Raw genomic sequence first — 14,822 nt, forward strand, 5'->3', positions numbered from 1 at the left:
GGGGCGGCGGCAACAACAATACTACAGCGAGAATAAAAGTTACGCCTTCTTTCTTTGCGTGAACATTTGGGCGGCGTTATGCTAATATTTCCACATAGTGACGTAGATATGTGGGGGCGTGTTAGAACGAGCCGTTTTAGGTAGGCGTGGTTGACTCTTAACTTTTATAAAGAATATCTCTTTGGATTTGAGACTTTAGTCTTTGCAACTTTACAGATCTTCTTTATGCACCAAGAGCTTGTAACACTCCAAAGAGAAAGGAAAAATTGAAATCGCATCATATGACCCCTTTAATGCACTGAGCAGCAAGTCAGCATATTTCAGCAAGAATTATGTGACACTGAAGACTGGAGTAATGATGCTGAAAATTCAGATTTATCATCAAGGGAATAAATTACATTTTAAATTATATTCAAATACAAAACGTTTCTTTACATTGTAATAATATTTCAGAATTTAACTGTTTTTGATCAAATAAATGCAGCCTTGATGAGAATTCTTTCAAAAACATACATACAAAAATATATATCTTACTGACCCCAGACTTTTGAACGGTAGTGTATACAGGGCTGGGTGTTGGGCAACATATACAGGACACGAGATGAAATAGAAAACTTGGATTAAATGGAGTTTTGATGTATATTCATTTTTCCACAGGCCCGTTTTGATGCTGGTGAGCTCATCACTCAGAGAGAGCTGGTGTCCAGGCAGGTCAGTGAGGATCTGACAGAAAGAGCATCCACCTTCGGCCTCATTCTAGATGACGTCTCCCTGGTAAAGGCCTCTGCTTTTCTCTGTTTCTGTTTTTCTTCACTGCCGTGCCTCACCTTAACATATTCCCTCCCCTCAGACACATCTGACGTTTGGCAAGGAGTTCACAGAGGCTGTTGAGATGAAGCAGGTTGCACAGCAGGAGGCTGAGAGAGCCAGGTTTGTTGTAGAAAAGGTAAGAGCCTCAAAATGTATTAGTGCCACAGCGAATATTCCCCAAATGCGAGTAAAATGAGATTAGTAATTAAAACTGAGTTACTCTCCAGTTTGATTCCAAACCTATTTGGTACAGCAATATTTATATGGTTTAAGTAGAATTGTAAACATAATAATCTGACTCTTGGTGTTGTAAGTGATGCATAGAATCAAATACTAAAAGCATCAACAAAATAAAATATGCATTTTGCTTGGTGGAAAATGTATCATCAGTTACCTAAATAGTTTGGAATATTGCTTACAGTATATTAAAATAATAGCAAAATAATTCCATTGTATTTTCCACACTTTACATATACATTACTGTACAAAAGTTTGCATAATGTAATACTTTTAAAGGAAGCCTCTTATCGTCATCAACACGTCATAATTTATTTGATTAAAAACCAGTAAAAATAGTAATGCTGTGAAATATTATTACAATTAAAACTAAGTGTTTTCTGAAGTTTGCTGATTTTTCAGCAGCCATTACTTCACATGATCTTTTAGGAATCATTCTAATATGCTGATGTGGTGCTCAAACATTTATTATTATTAGTAATGTTGAAAACAGTTGTTGATACTTTTTTTCCCAGGATTGTTTGAATAGAAAGTTCAAAAGAACAGCATTTATTTAAATCTTTTGTAACATGGTATAAATGTCTCTACTGTCACCTTTGGTCACTTTAATGCATCCTTCTTCGTATAAGTATGTTTCTTTAAAAAATTATCAACTCCAAACTTTTGAACAGTAGTGTATATTTGGATTTTTTTTTTGTTTATAGTTATGTATATTTATATATAATAATTATTATTTTCATTTTATATATATTTTTTAAACATTTAAAAGTGATTTCAATAAATATTAACATGTACAATTTTTTCTAACATATAAAACTGAAAAATACCGTTTATTTGCCCACAAGCAACAGGTGATTTAACATTCTCTGTATTTGTGTCCCAGGCAGAGCAGCAGAAGCAGGCGGCCATTATATCAGCAGAAGGAGACTCCCAGGCTGCACTGTTGATCGCTAATTCTCTGGCAGTAGCTGGTGATGGCCTGGTGGAGCTGAGAAAGCTGGAGGCAGCGGAGGACATCGCCTTCCAGCTCAGCCGCTCTCGCAATGTTACCTACCTCCCGTCTGGACAGGGAACGCTCCTTCAGTTACCACAGTGATAGGGAAACTGGAGTCACACACACTCACTTCACTTCTTCTGCTCTAAGCTTGGCTACTTTTGGAAATGGTGATGTCTGTAGAACCCATGAAACTATCTGATCAGCCTATAGGCAAATTTTAAAGAGACAAAGATGCCTGGTGTTTTTCTCTCTTTTAGTCCCAAAAGTATAGACTGCCACAAGGTGGTTTCAGCATTTGGAAAGAGTGAAGGGAAACCCAGGGGAAGAGTCTGTGTGTATGTAAATGTGCTCCAGGTGCATATATTTGCATGTGGAAATGTTTTCCTTGGCTAAATGTGAGTCGATATTATTTGAAACCCATAAGCCATTTCAGTTAAATTGATATACACAGAAATTGATCTAAGTACCTTGCAAAGCTAAATTAAATTGTACGTTCATGAGTAGTGAGTGCTGGATGATTGACATCAATCTCACCCTCTGCTCCTGCAAGAACGACTGTTTTGTTTTTTGGTTTGAATGTGTTTTTGTTGTATGTGGCAGAAGGAACACCCTTGTTTCACAAGTGGTGAATGGATAAAATAATCAATAAACAATTATTCATTTATACTAAATCAAAATACAGTTGAATGCCTCTCATTATTATAGAGTTCCAATGTTATAGTTTGTAGACGCACAACTTTTTTGAGTGATATATTGACCACTTTGTTCCTCACTGGTTGTGAAGCACACCTCAGAGGGCAAATATGCCTTTTAGTGTCCACTAGAGGGCATCAGTGCTTATTTGTGAAAAAAAAGCTGCTCACGATATCAGACTGAAATACATAAAGAATAAACGACTAAATGTTTAATGCAGTAATACAACTTGAAACATTAATTGTAGGTATTCTAATATACAGATTTTCTTTATTAGAAAAAATAAACATCTACCTCACTTATTTTCTCTTTCTCATTTTCACATTTTAAAGGCCAAATATAGTTGGTTTCTTTTCAGAGATTTTATTTGTTTTGTAACAATGTACACACCTTCTGTTATTTTCTCATCCCCTCTTTGTCATTCTTTTGTCAGACATTAACTTCAGTGCAGGAGTACAGTATCCACAGGAATGAGCAATTCTGTTGTTATATCTACATTCCTGTTGCGTGAGTACTTCATATTAAAAGAGACGAGAGAAGCACATTCAATAGAGAAGTTAAGTGTGGAAATCATAGTATTTACTATTTTAGACTTCACAGACAGAACGGTCTTCACACACAGGATGTTGATGTTTCTTTCCTGTTTTACACTTGTGCTCAAAACACATTTGTGGGCACCTACAACACAGATGTTTATCCATGACAAGTTTCAAATGGAGTTTGAATAAATTGTACACTATTATGTAAAGCCTTACAATGTACTTTTGTTGAACAATTCATTTGCTATAAACTTGTTTTATACCAACCGGAGGACCCTGTTCGGAGAATTATAATTAATAAGAATATATTATTAAGAATTAATATAGTCAAATATCATTGATTCCCTCACGTCCTTCTGTGCTCGGAGTGAATAGTGTGATGAGAGTCACTCTGACTCTTGAGTTTTTAAAATCTGCATCAGCGTAGTGATCAATAAAATAGATTAAAACAGCAGCTGCTCTCTCAGACCTGTTTGTCAGTCATCATCGCTATGGACGGAAAGCAGATGAAGAACAGAGATTATTTTAATGGTTTAGTTGAGGCCATCATGTGTCATCACTGGACAGGTGTAAGTACAGCAAATGCTACAGTCAAACAGTCACGGAATGCCAAACACACCCACATTTGAATATGATATTTTAGGAATATGGAGTGTTACTGAATACTAAATATCAGAATGGCCTTGTGTCACAGGTAATAATAGCCATGCTGATATTCAATACTAAACCAGGATAAATGTGCCGTTTCTTATAGGTAAAGTGTCTTTGCTGAAAGTCTGGAACAGTGTGAGTTATGTCTTGCTGGAAATATTGTATTTATGAGATTGTGGCATGTGAATGCCAATTCGTAAAGTCATTATTACAAGTGGAAAACTTATTTTCTTTGAAGGGTTGTTAGTTAAACCACAAATAAATCCTTTTTTTATTTGTATTTTTTTTATTTATAAGGACAACATACATTAATCAAATTTCTGTTCGCCAGCTGGCTAATTTTCAACTGCAGTCCTTTGGCAAGATGTTTCAGAACCCTTTAAAATATCAAGAAGAATAAACAAAAAACAACAAAATATCAGAACACTAACACAATGACAACAATCAACATTTTCACACAATTAACCATTAACCATACATGAAGCACAACAGACACAATTATGGGTTAATAAAATAACACACCTAAATTGTGAAACAGCACTATTTAAAAAAAAAAAGCATACCAAACAATTAATAAAATACTAATAAAGTAATCCAAACATGCCCAAAACATAGGCTACATTTGGCTGCCTGACAGCGAGCAAAGGACATGGAACATGTTAACAGTGGGTTAAATAATATTTTTATATTTTTTAAAAGCCAGGCTTTAAGACTTTGTCTGAAGGAGTGATATGTGGTACACTTTCTTATTAAAGCTGCAAGCAGTGTTGAAAGGGCCCTCGCACCGGGCTCACCGCCACCAGGTGGCTTTAGGAAAACAGCGAACGGTGAGCAATATGCTTTTGATTAATATAGAAGAAATATGTCAGTCATTTATATGTGCCAAACTCCATGCTGCCAGCTGGTGGCGCTATGACTACTGTATATTGACATGTAGATGTGTTTAGGCCAGGAATTTTATCAAACAAAAAATTTGGGGCAGATAAGACATTTCATGTTTTAGTTAGTATAAAACATGACATTTCCTGTTGTCAACAGGTGACATTATGATAATAGGCCTAACTGAATATTGTCCTTTAGATGTGTTCAGGCCTGGACTCTTATCAAACGTGTGAAGTTTGGGGCAGATCGGACATTGTACACCTGAATTATAACCACTTCCTATTTCATGGCGAAACAATGAAGTTTGTCAGGCCGCCACGGACAAACCCTTCAACAAAAGCACATGATCTTCGCATTTTAACATCACAAAGGGCTTTAGATTAGATTGACCAAGTTTGGTGTTGATCTGTTTAAATCTCTAGGAGGGGTTCGTTTAAATGCAATGGCTGAAAATGGCAAAAACAGCACAAAACTTGCTGAGAAAATTCAAAATAACAGACTTCCTGTGGGGTTTCGGACTTCGTACCGGGGGACATTTTTGTAGGTATTGGTGTGTTGTGTCTACCGAATTTCGAACATGTATGTGAAACATAGCTCGAGGGGCACTTTGTTGAAATTTTATAGGTGGCACTATTGAGCCATTTTGCCACACCCACTTCTGAAACCCCTATCAGATGTAAATTTTCACCAGTTCTGACGCGTGTGCAAAATTTAATGAGTTTTTGAGCATGTTTAGGCCCTCAAACATGTGATTCATTTTGGAGAAGAAGAATAAGAAACTGAGCAATTCCAATAGGGTCCTCTTACCGAGGTGCTCGGGCCCTAATTAGGGCCTGAGCACATGCACTGACGGTGCGAGGAGTGAGGACCCTATATTGGAATTGCTCAGTTTCTTATTCTTCTCCTCCTAGAGATTTAAACAGATCTACACCAAATTTGGTCAGTGTAATCTAAAGCCCTTTGTGATGTTAAATTGTGAAGATTTAGAGTTTTCGTTGAAGAGTTCGTCCGTGGTGGCCTGACAGACTTCGATGTTTCGCCATGAAATAGGAAGTGGTTATAACTCAGCCATACAATGTCCGATCGGCCCCAAACTTCACACGTTTGATAAGAGTCCTGACCTGAAGACCTCTAAAGGCCAAAATACAGTTATAATCATAGCGCCACCTGCTGGCAACAGGAAATGGCTTGTTTTACACTAACTTAAACATACCATGTTCAATCTGCACCAAACTTCATATGTTTGATCAAAGTCCTGGCTTGAAGACATCTACATGCCAATATTTAGTTATAGTCATAGCACCACCAGCTGGCAGCAGGAAGTTTGGCACATATGAATGACTTTGACATATTCCACCAATTTACCACTTTAAATGCATATTGCTGACCGTTCTCTGTTTTCCTAAAGCCACTGGGTGGCGGTGAGCCAAGGTGCGAGGGCCTTTTCAACATTGCTTGCAGCTTTAATTTCAATTGGAAGTGTATTCCACAACTCAGAAGCTCTTACAGAAAAGCATGATTGGCTAAAGGAGGTGGACCTGAAAGGAATTTCACAGTTCCCTCTCTGAGCAGATCTTGTTGATCTATTGTTCAGATTTTTCTGCTGGTGAGTAGTGGAGGAACTTTTCCATTTAGGATCTTAAACATCAGACAGGCGTCAGATGACAAACTTGAGAGATATCTGTGTCTCCACTGAAAATTCTTTCCACAATGATGCTTGAAAAAGTTCATAAAGAGATTGTAAAATAAATCCATATTAACTGAGTGGTTTCAAGCCAAGTTTTCTGAAAAGGCATGATTGCTGTATATGATGGACTGACTTAATTTAGGCTTTTATTCACTCAACACTGGCATTTTTCAGGTTTCATAAAAATGTCTTGTTTGTTTTTCAAAGAAGAACTAAAGTCTTGTGGGTGACAGTTTTTAGGGGGAGGGGCTATCAATTAATAGCAGTAGAAAATTGGTGGTAATAGCTGTAATTGTGTGTATTGACATACAATTTAGTTTGTACACAGGCTGTGCTCTCTTGATGAGGAAGAATAATAAAACGGGCCAGAAAATACTAATTTAACTAATTTATGAGGAGACAGCCTTGTGTAATCTATTTATGGCAGCACATGAATTATAAAATATACAGATAATGAATCAATTACACATGTAATCATGTAATCTGTCGCATTAGTGCAAAAAAAAAACATTCCTGTCTTTGTTGGAAAGTGAATGAGACATTTGCAAAAAGCCAACTTCCCTTTTATTCTGCACCACTTACAGAATTCTGAAACACCGTGAACAGACACATTTTATACTAAATCATCTCTTTAGATGCTGTTTAGCCAATCAAAGGAGCAGAACTAGATTTAACATGACATTCATGCATTTAGCAGATGCTTGTATCCAAAGCAACTCGCATTGCATACAAAGTATACGTTTTATCAGTTCCTGCATTCTTAAGTCTAACCTATCAAATCCATGCTCAACTCAATTCAACTCTTAGCTTAAGTTTATTTCTACAGCATTTTCAAAAAGAACCATACAAAAGTAATCATATATGAAGCCAAAATTCAACAAAAATCCATACAATTTACAATACACTGCTAAAAGCTAAAGAAAATAAATGAGTTTTTAAAGCTCTCTGAAATGCCTCTATTTTGGGAGAGGTTTTTAAGAACAATGAAAGCTAGGAGCGGCCACCTAAAAAGCTCTATCACCTTTACATTAATGGCACGATCAAGAAACTGTCAGACTCAGCTGATCATTTGAGCGAAGTGATCTCAAAAATTGATGTAAACTAATTCAATCAGAAATATACTCTGGTCCTAGGCCATGGAGAGCTTTGAAATATAACAACACTTTTTACTGGATTCGGCAGTGCATTAGTATATAGCAACAGGAACTATCTTATAAAACATGAGACTTATAAAAACATCTTAAAGTGTCTAAATAGTACAACAAAGTAAATGCCTTTATTTCATTGCACAGTGAATAAGAAAACCACAATTCTACATTCTTAAAATAAAGGTTTCTAAACAAAATTTTACTGCAATGCCACAGAGGAATGATTTTTGGTTCACCAAAGAACCTTTTTTTTATTATTAGTGTGAAGAACATCTGAAGAACCTTTTGTGCATTAACTGGAAAGATTCAAAGGATGTTCAAAAGATTAAAGGTTCTTCATGGAAGCATAAATGCCAATAAATAACTTTTTATTGACATTTTTATTGGATTTGAATGTACAACTGACAGGATTAAGTTCACATTAGGCCTGGACCGATGTGGTGATGGTTTAGAAAACAAAGCTCCCAAAGTTGTTGGCTCTGTCTCACAACGTGCTGCAATTTCTCGTCTTGTTGGCAAACGGTCCATCAAGTGAAAAGTCACTTTTATCGAGGTGGTTCTCCGCAGGGAGGACGACGGGCGCGCGCACTGAACGCTGTCTGGTCTCGCTCTTTGATTACGGGGGCAAAAAAAACCGACGCCACGCGCGCTTTCTCCGGTGCAGACAGCGGCGGCTCGAGCGCCTCGGATGAACTCGGAGGAGGTTGATGCGCGAGACCTAGGCCAGCCACGTAGCGATGGTTTGTAAACCGGAGCAGCGGTGGGCTCGTGCAGTCTAGAAAATCAGAGCGATATGTGATAGTTTGTCCGCTTGTGCATGCGACTTCACGCTGTTCGCCAAAACTCGCAGTGTCCGCCGAGGAATAGTTTATCTGAAGCGAGTCGTTTTTTGTAGATCTGTTTCATCGGATCGCTACACAACTTGAGGTGGACGGTATGAGGGAGAGGGCGCTCGTGTCTCGGGTGAGTAGTCTTTGCTACAAGTTAATTTCTGCTTTTGCATTTATTTACAGCGATGACAGTTGTTCGCCGCATGCATAGAATCCGTCCCTCGAACATCTGTCAAGGTACGACGCTGTCAGTGCACGACACGACTTATTTTCACCGGTCGATCTGCAGGTGTTTGTTCGGAAAGAGCAGGAATCGTCAAAACTGTTATTGTTTTCTTGCCTAATGCTGTTTTGCATACAAATGCATCGAGAGTCTCCTTTATTGACATTTTTATTGGATTTTAATGTACAACTGACAGGATTAAGTTCACATTAGGCCTGGACCGATGTGGTGATGGTTTAGAAAACAAAGCTCCCAAAGTTGTTGGCGCTGTCTCACAACGTGCTGCAATTTCTCGTCTTGTTGGCAAACGGTCCATCAAGTGAAAAGTCACTTTTATCGAGGTGGTTCTCCGCAGGGAGGACGACGGGCGCGCGCACTGAACGCTGTCTGGTCTCGCTCTTTGATTACGGGGGCAAAAAAAACCGACGCCACGCGCGCTTTCTCCGGTGCAGACAGCGGCGGCTCGAGCGCCTCGGATGAACTCGGAGGAGGTTGATGCGCGAGACCTAGGCCAGCCACGTAGCGATGGTTTGTAAACCGGAGCAGCGGTGGGCTCGTGCAGTCTAGAAAATCAGAGCGATATGTGATAGTTTGTCCGCTTGTGCATGCGACTTCACGCTGTTCGCCAAAACTCGCAGTGTCCGCCGAGGAATAGTTTATCTGAAGCGAGTCGTTTTTTGTAGATCTGTTTCATCGGATCGCTACACAACTTGAGGTGGACGGTATGAGGGAGAGGGCGCTCGTGTCTCGGGTGAGTAGTCTTTGCTACAAGTTAATTTCTGCTTTTGCATTTATTTACAGCGATGACAGTTGTTCGCCGCATGCATAGAATCCGTCCCTCGAACATCTGTCAAGGTACGACGCTGTCAGTGCACGACACGACTTATTTTCACCGGTCGATCTGCAGGTGTTTGTTCGGAAAGAGCAGGAATCGTCAAAACTGTTATTGTTTTCTTGCCTAATGCTGTTTTGCATACAAATGCATCGAGAGTCTCCTGCAACTATCTGCTCGCAGACCGCGAGTGCTCGTTAATATGAAAGAGGAACATTTTTGACGGAGTATAAATCTGGGCGGTTTGGGGTGCAAGAAGTGAAAGTCGTCCACGACGAGGATGTTAGCTTGCTATGAGCCACAGGGTTAAATAACGTTAGTCGTATTGTCGCTGCACGCGCTTTGCAAAGCAGGTCGATTGAAATCACCCCGGTTGAGGTTTTTGCAATCGCGTTTAACAGTTTTGCAAAAGCGGGTCCTGCCGTAGCTGGAGTGCATTGTACACAGGATGCACTCGGGATGTTAGCTCTGCTAGCCGATCGGCCTGCACGCCTGCCGTCCTGACCAACCAATGTTTCCTTCTGTTTAACCCTTTCTTTGCGTCGCTTTCCCAAAAAGGTGACTCTTTGTCCGTGAGTTGCCGCACACTCTTTGCTGCTTTTCTAACTGTTCCGACAGTATAGTATGGCCCAACTGCGCTGTATGCCAGTATTTATCCTCGTTTTTGGGGTGGACGTGATGCAGTTTGGAGGTGTGTTGTGGATGCGCGCGCTAACGTTAGGCCCTTCTCAAACTGCGGCGTTAGCTCGAGCTGCTAGCGCTGATTTTAGGAGCAGGGGGCGAAGGAATTTTGCTATTTGTTTGACCTCTTTTTTTTAATTGTTATTAGTTTGGTCTCTTTCTTTGTTAAACGTAGTTTGGAACAGCTGTGATGCATGTGTGTGCCTGACGAGCCAAAAAGCTTTGATTAGCTCATTATTTTGTGAGGTTTTCTCCCGCTTCCCTTTTATCCAGTTCCCAAGCTGCTATGAAGTCTCACCAACTTATTAGGCAAAGAGATTTTCTCCAGAGCTTGTGTAATTCACAATGTCCTATGACACCCACAAAGCAAGGGGTTTCAGAAACATGAATCTGAAGAAGTGTTTCAGTTCAATATCACGTGTTTAACAAGTATTCGATTTTTCTACCTTGTTTTTACCTTAACTTAGTCTGCTAAACATTTTCATAATGCTGTCTTCATAACATATCATTGACACATTCAGGCTGCAATGTGTAAGAACCATGGGAATATAAATTTTATTCAGGGCCCATCTGCTACTAAACGTATTTTTATAAGATAAAGAATTTAAACTGCACGAATCCCCTCTTAAATTGAAAGATTTTGTATATAAAAGTCTTCATAAAGTGAGGATCAAAAAGACTTGATATATAGTCTTGCAGTTTTTATATTGACAGTATTTTATGCTTCAAAGTGCCTGTGTCTTGGGCATCTGTGATGATGCTCTCCTGCTGTGAAAAAATCTGAACTTGTTAAAGGTGAGGTGTGTTGTTTTGGTGAGTGTCCAATATGTTTTCTGAGAGTGACAAAAGGGCTGTGAAGAAAAGGTTGTGCAGAAAGCCTGGTTTGGCCGTATTTTATGCAAAGACTAACTTCTAGCACGCAGTCACTCATTTGAAATACTCCAAATTCATTAACATATTAGAATGGATTAAGAACAAATTCATGTGCGTATGCTGCTTTCGTGAGAAGTTCTCCTGTGCGTAAAAATACAAAATCTATGCAATTATTAGTGAATGGGACCCACTGTTACGTTTCAATGTTCTGACCAATGGTGTGAATTTGGGACGGGGCTTAGTTTATCCAACCAATGGCAGATGGGGGAAGTCATTACTTTTAAAATTCAATTTAATGTTGCAGAAATATGCACTTCACCTTTAAAGTAGTGATGTAATGGACGTAGCGACATATGTATTGTGGCATACCTTTGAGTTTAATGGATTAACGAAAAAAATGTAGGGTGGGAACTTGGTTTTGTACAACAGTTGTTGACTGGATTTTGAGATGTGGATGTTGCACTCAAAAATGTAAAACAGACTAACATGATCTTGCAGGGTTTAAGCAGACTGAATGATTGAAGAAGATTTTAAAAAGAAATAAAACACATGGATGAATCATTCGCAATAAGATCTATAACATGCATTTAGATTATAAATAGGGTTAATTTTCATTTCATTCAGACGTTCAGAAGATGTTGCTCGTTTCTGACATCCTTTCTGTGCTCTCCCTGGGCTGCTGTAGAGTGACTTGTATTAAAGATCTTCAGTTGGTGGGGTTAGTTTAAGAGCATCTGAAAAGAATAGAGTGGCTCAGCTTGCTTGTGGTTAATACAGTTGCATAACAGCACTCAAAGAACCCGGCGTCCCTTTCTGCGTGAAAGTCAGATTGTGGATTCACAGTACTGTCATGGTTGACCCCCCGTGATTAAATAATTAGTCAGATTATCAGTGATCTGCTGCTGTTGGAGTTCAGCACAAGGCAGAGATGTTGGAGGTGGGGAAAATTGAAGAGCAAAAAATAATAAAACCTGTGCATTTTTAGTTACTAGCAAATGGAAGTTTCGCTTTCAGTCATTAAAACCTGCATAAAACAGTCCTGAAGTCATTGGCTGTAGCTACTAAAAAACATTTCCTGTGCACTAAATCCACCTTAAGATCAGAGCATGAAAGGTTATTTTGTCTGCAATATCAATTAAAGAGATTAAAGTGGTTTTGGTGATTGAATGCGTAAAATTTGATCATGGTTGAATGGACGAGGTGAGATGGGGCTTGATCCTCAGTCCTTGGAGATATGATCAGAATATATAAGCTAAAAGGTGAGTAATTTCATTGGTCATAGAGATTTTGATTGTGTGATTGTCACCCACATCAAAGCAGCTTGCATTTTTTCATGTGCGAGGAAGCCCGGGATTAGTCACCGTTATCGTCCACCTACTTGCTCACGATGATGAGAGGAGCGGCCTGAGGCGTTGCGAAACTTCATTTGCACTTGTCGGTCTTGAAACAAGAAAAATGAAAGCATTGATATTGTCTTCACACTGAATTTCACTCTGCTTTTCTTCTTCTGTATTGCATCAGAGCATGCAAACTCTAGACCTGTAAGTGGCTGCAGACTTCGACAGATGTGTAGATGCAAACACATGCATCTTGCGTAAATAAGTAGAGCTTTTTCCTTCATTTCCTCCTCAGATGTGTTGTAGACGCTGTGTTGCAGATTCTCACGCTCCTCCGGGTGCTGCATTTCTGGCGTCCTTCTGATAGATGCACTCAATTCAAGAGTCACTAGCTTTTCCTAGATATTCAGCGAAGAATGAACTTTTCAGGTGTGTTTAATATGAATGCAGAATACCGTTTGGTATTTTAAGTGACAATTTCAAACTTTATTTAAAACACACAACAGAATTTACACACAGTGTGCAAAGCCAGTCTTTGAAATACACGTACAGTAATATGTGTTTTGTATGCCGGCTACTTTCCTGTGACTCCAACGCACACACTATGAGATGTGTGACCCCTTATGCACACATCATGTGGTCACATACACTGCGCTCTCCAATTCTCAGAAAGTTTCAAAGCGCACAGGAAGAAAGGTGGAGGTGTGTGTATATGGCTGTATCTGTGTGGGTATGTGTTTGTTTGTGTGTGTGTGTGTGTGTGTGTATAATTGTATACGTGTGGGCGTTTGTTTATGTGTGTATGGTTTTATTTGTGTGGGTAGGTTTATGCATGCATGTGTGGCCGTTCCAGCAATGTAAACTGTCGCTGCAGGAGAGCTGCATGATTCGAGCAAATGACGTCACCCTCAGTAGTTACCATGCAAAGTTTAAAACGGAGTTGAATAGTTTTTAATTGAATTGTCTCTAACTGTTTTTCTAGGTTTTGCTCCACTGTGTTACTGCAAACAAAACACAAGCAGGAATCATATAGCCTACTGCTATGCTGAATTTAAAGCTGAAGACATTGATGCCTGAGCTATTAGTTTGCTGCATTACCCGAAATATTCCTATTTGTGTATTCCTACACAAAGAAATTTCTATGGTGATGTCTTCACTGGATGCATGCAAAAACAAGCATTCACCTGATTCATAAAAAAATAGACTTATGGACTTTTAAAGTTATGGTCATCAGTTATGATAGTTCTTTTAAAGGGGTCATATGATGCTGCTAAAAAGAACATTATTTTGTGTATTTGGTGTAATGAAATGTTTATGCGGTTTAAGGTTCAAAAAACACATTATTTTCCACATACTGTACATTATTGTTTCTCCTCTATGCCCCACCTTTCTGAAACGCATAGATTTTTACAAAGCTCATCGGTCTGAAAAAGCGAGGTGTGCTCTGATCTGATCCAGTGCGTTGTGATTGGCCGAATTCCTCAAGTGTGTGACGGAAATGTTACGTCCCTTACCATATTGTGATGCCTGCGGCAACCACATGTGACGACCCCTTTAAAGTTATGATGCAGTGGAAGTATAGTGAGAGATCTTTTTTCCATATTGTGACATACATCTGAGTGAAACAGCTTGTTGAAAATGAATTAAATACAGGATAGGAACTTGATTCTGTGCATCAGTTGATTGGATGGAGGCAGATCTGAATGTGAGCTTGCAGTCGATTGGAGAAGTCGGACATGCTTTACCAGAGAGAAATCTATAATTTCACTGGAAGTTCAAATTGACATTTTGATTAAAGGGCAAAAAATAAAGTTTAAAAAAAGGAAACATGCATGGATGAATTGTTCACTGTAAGATCAGCAGCATGCATTGAGGAAATAAATGGGGTGAATATACATTTCAAGCCAATGTCAGTTACTCATAAAAAAAAAACTTAACAGTTCATAAGTTATCGATTTGAATTAGGGCCAGTTGAATCCATTTATGATGTTTATCATCAGTGTGTTTTAATATTTTAATAAGTGAATATGAAGATATGGGCCCCAATGTGACTTTCTTTCTTCTGTGTAGGGCTGGGTGATATTCGGGTAGACATGATTAACCAGTAGAAATTTGTCAACCTGTAGAGATTTTGGACTGTCTTCTGTATCGCAGTTACTTGACGTTGATGTGCTACGTGGCCAGCTCTTAAAGTGACAGCAGTCTAATATTCCTGTTGTCTGTCATTTGTTAATTACACAACAAAAGAGAGAAAATCCCTCACTGCTCTTGACTAAATCACGTTTGTAATTTTAAATATATATTCAATTCACACAGTGAAGAATATGCCGTGTTTTTATACATTTGATTACTTTATACAATGTATGTAGCATTTCTTATTTATTTGTTCTACTGTAGTTTTT

At 38.8% G+C, this 14,822-nt stretch overlaps 2 protein-coding genes across 5 annotated transcripts in view; both read left to right on the forward strand.

Annotated features, from left to right (window-relative positions):
• The window catches only part of phb (prohibitin), a 6,196-nt gene extending 3,475 nt beyond the window's left edge, over positions 1–2,721 (forward strand). The window contains exons 5-7 of the mRNA XM_016450479.1: positions 658–774; positions 851–946; positions 1,931–2,721. Coding sequence (XP_016305965.1) covers positions 658–774; positions 851–946; positions 1,931–2,143 — 426 coding nt within the window. The 3' untranslated portion in view covers positions 2,144–2,721. The remainder of the gene's footprint in view (positions 1–657; positions 775–850; positions 947–1,930) is intronic.
• Positions 2,722–8,590: 5,869 nt separating this feature from the next.
• Positions 8,591–14,822, forward strand: part of LOC107661072 (zinc finger protein 652-like) — a 22,290-nt gene continuing 16,058 nt past the window's right edge. Inside the window, exon 1 of one of the 4 annotated variants that reach the window (XM_016450534.1) lies at positions 8,591–8,607. The gene's annotated coding sequence lies outside the window, so the exon portion shown is untranslated. Of the gene's footprint in view, positions 8,608–8,968; positions 9,449–9,478; positions 9,553–12,799; positions 12,850–14,822 lie in introns of those variants that run through there. The other 3 variants (XM_016450518.1, XM_016450526.1, XM_016450551.1) reach the window with 3 other exon arrangements.

Source organism: Sinocyclocheilus anshuiensis, unplaced genomic scaffold (genome assembly GCF_001515605.1).
Source record: "Sinocyclocheilus anshuiensis isolate Anshui unplaced genomic scaffold, SAMN03320099.WGS_v1.1 scaffold2630, whole genome shotgun sequence".
NCBI lineage: Eukaryota > Metazoa > Chordata > Actinopteri > Cypriniformes > Cyprinidae > Sinocyclocheilus > Sinocyclocheilus anshuiensis.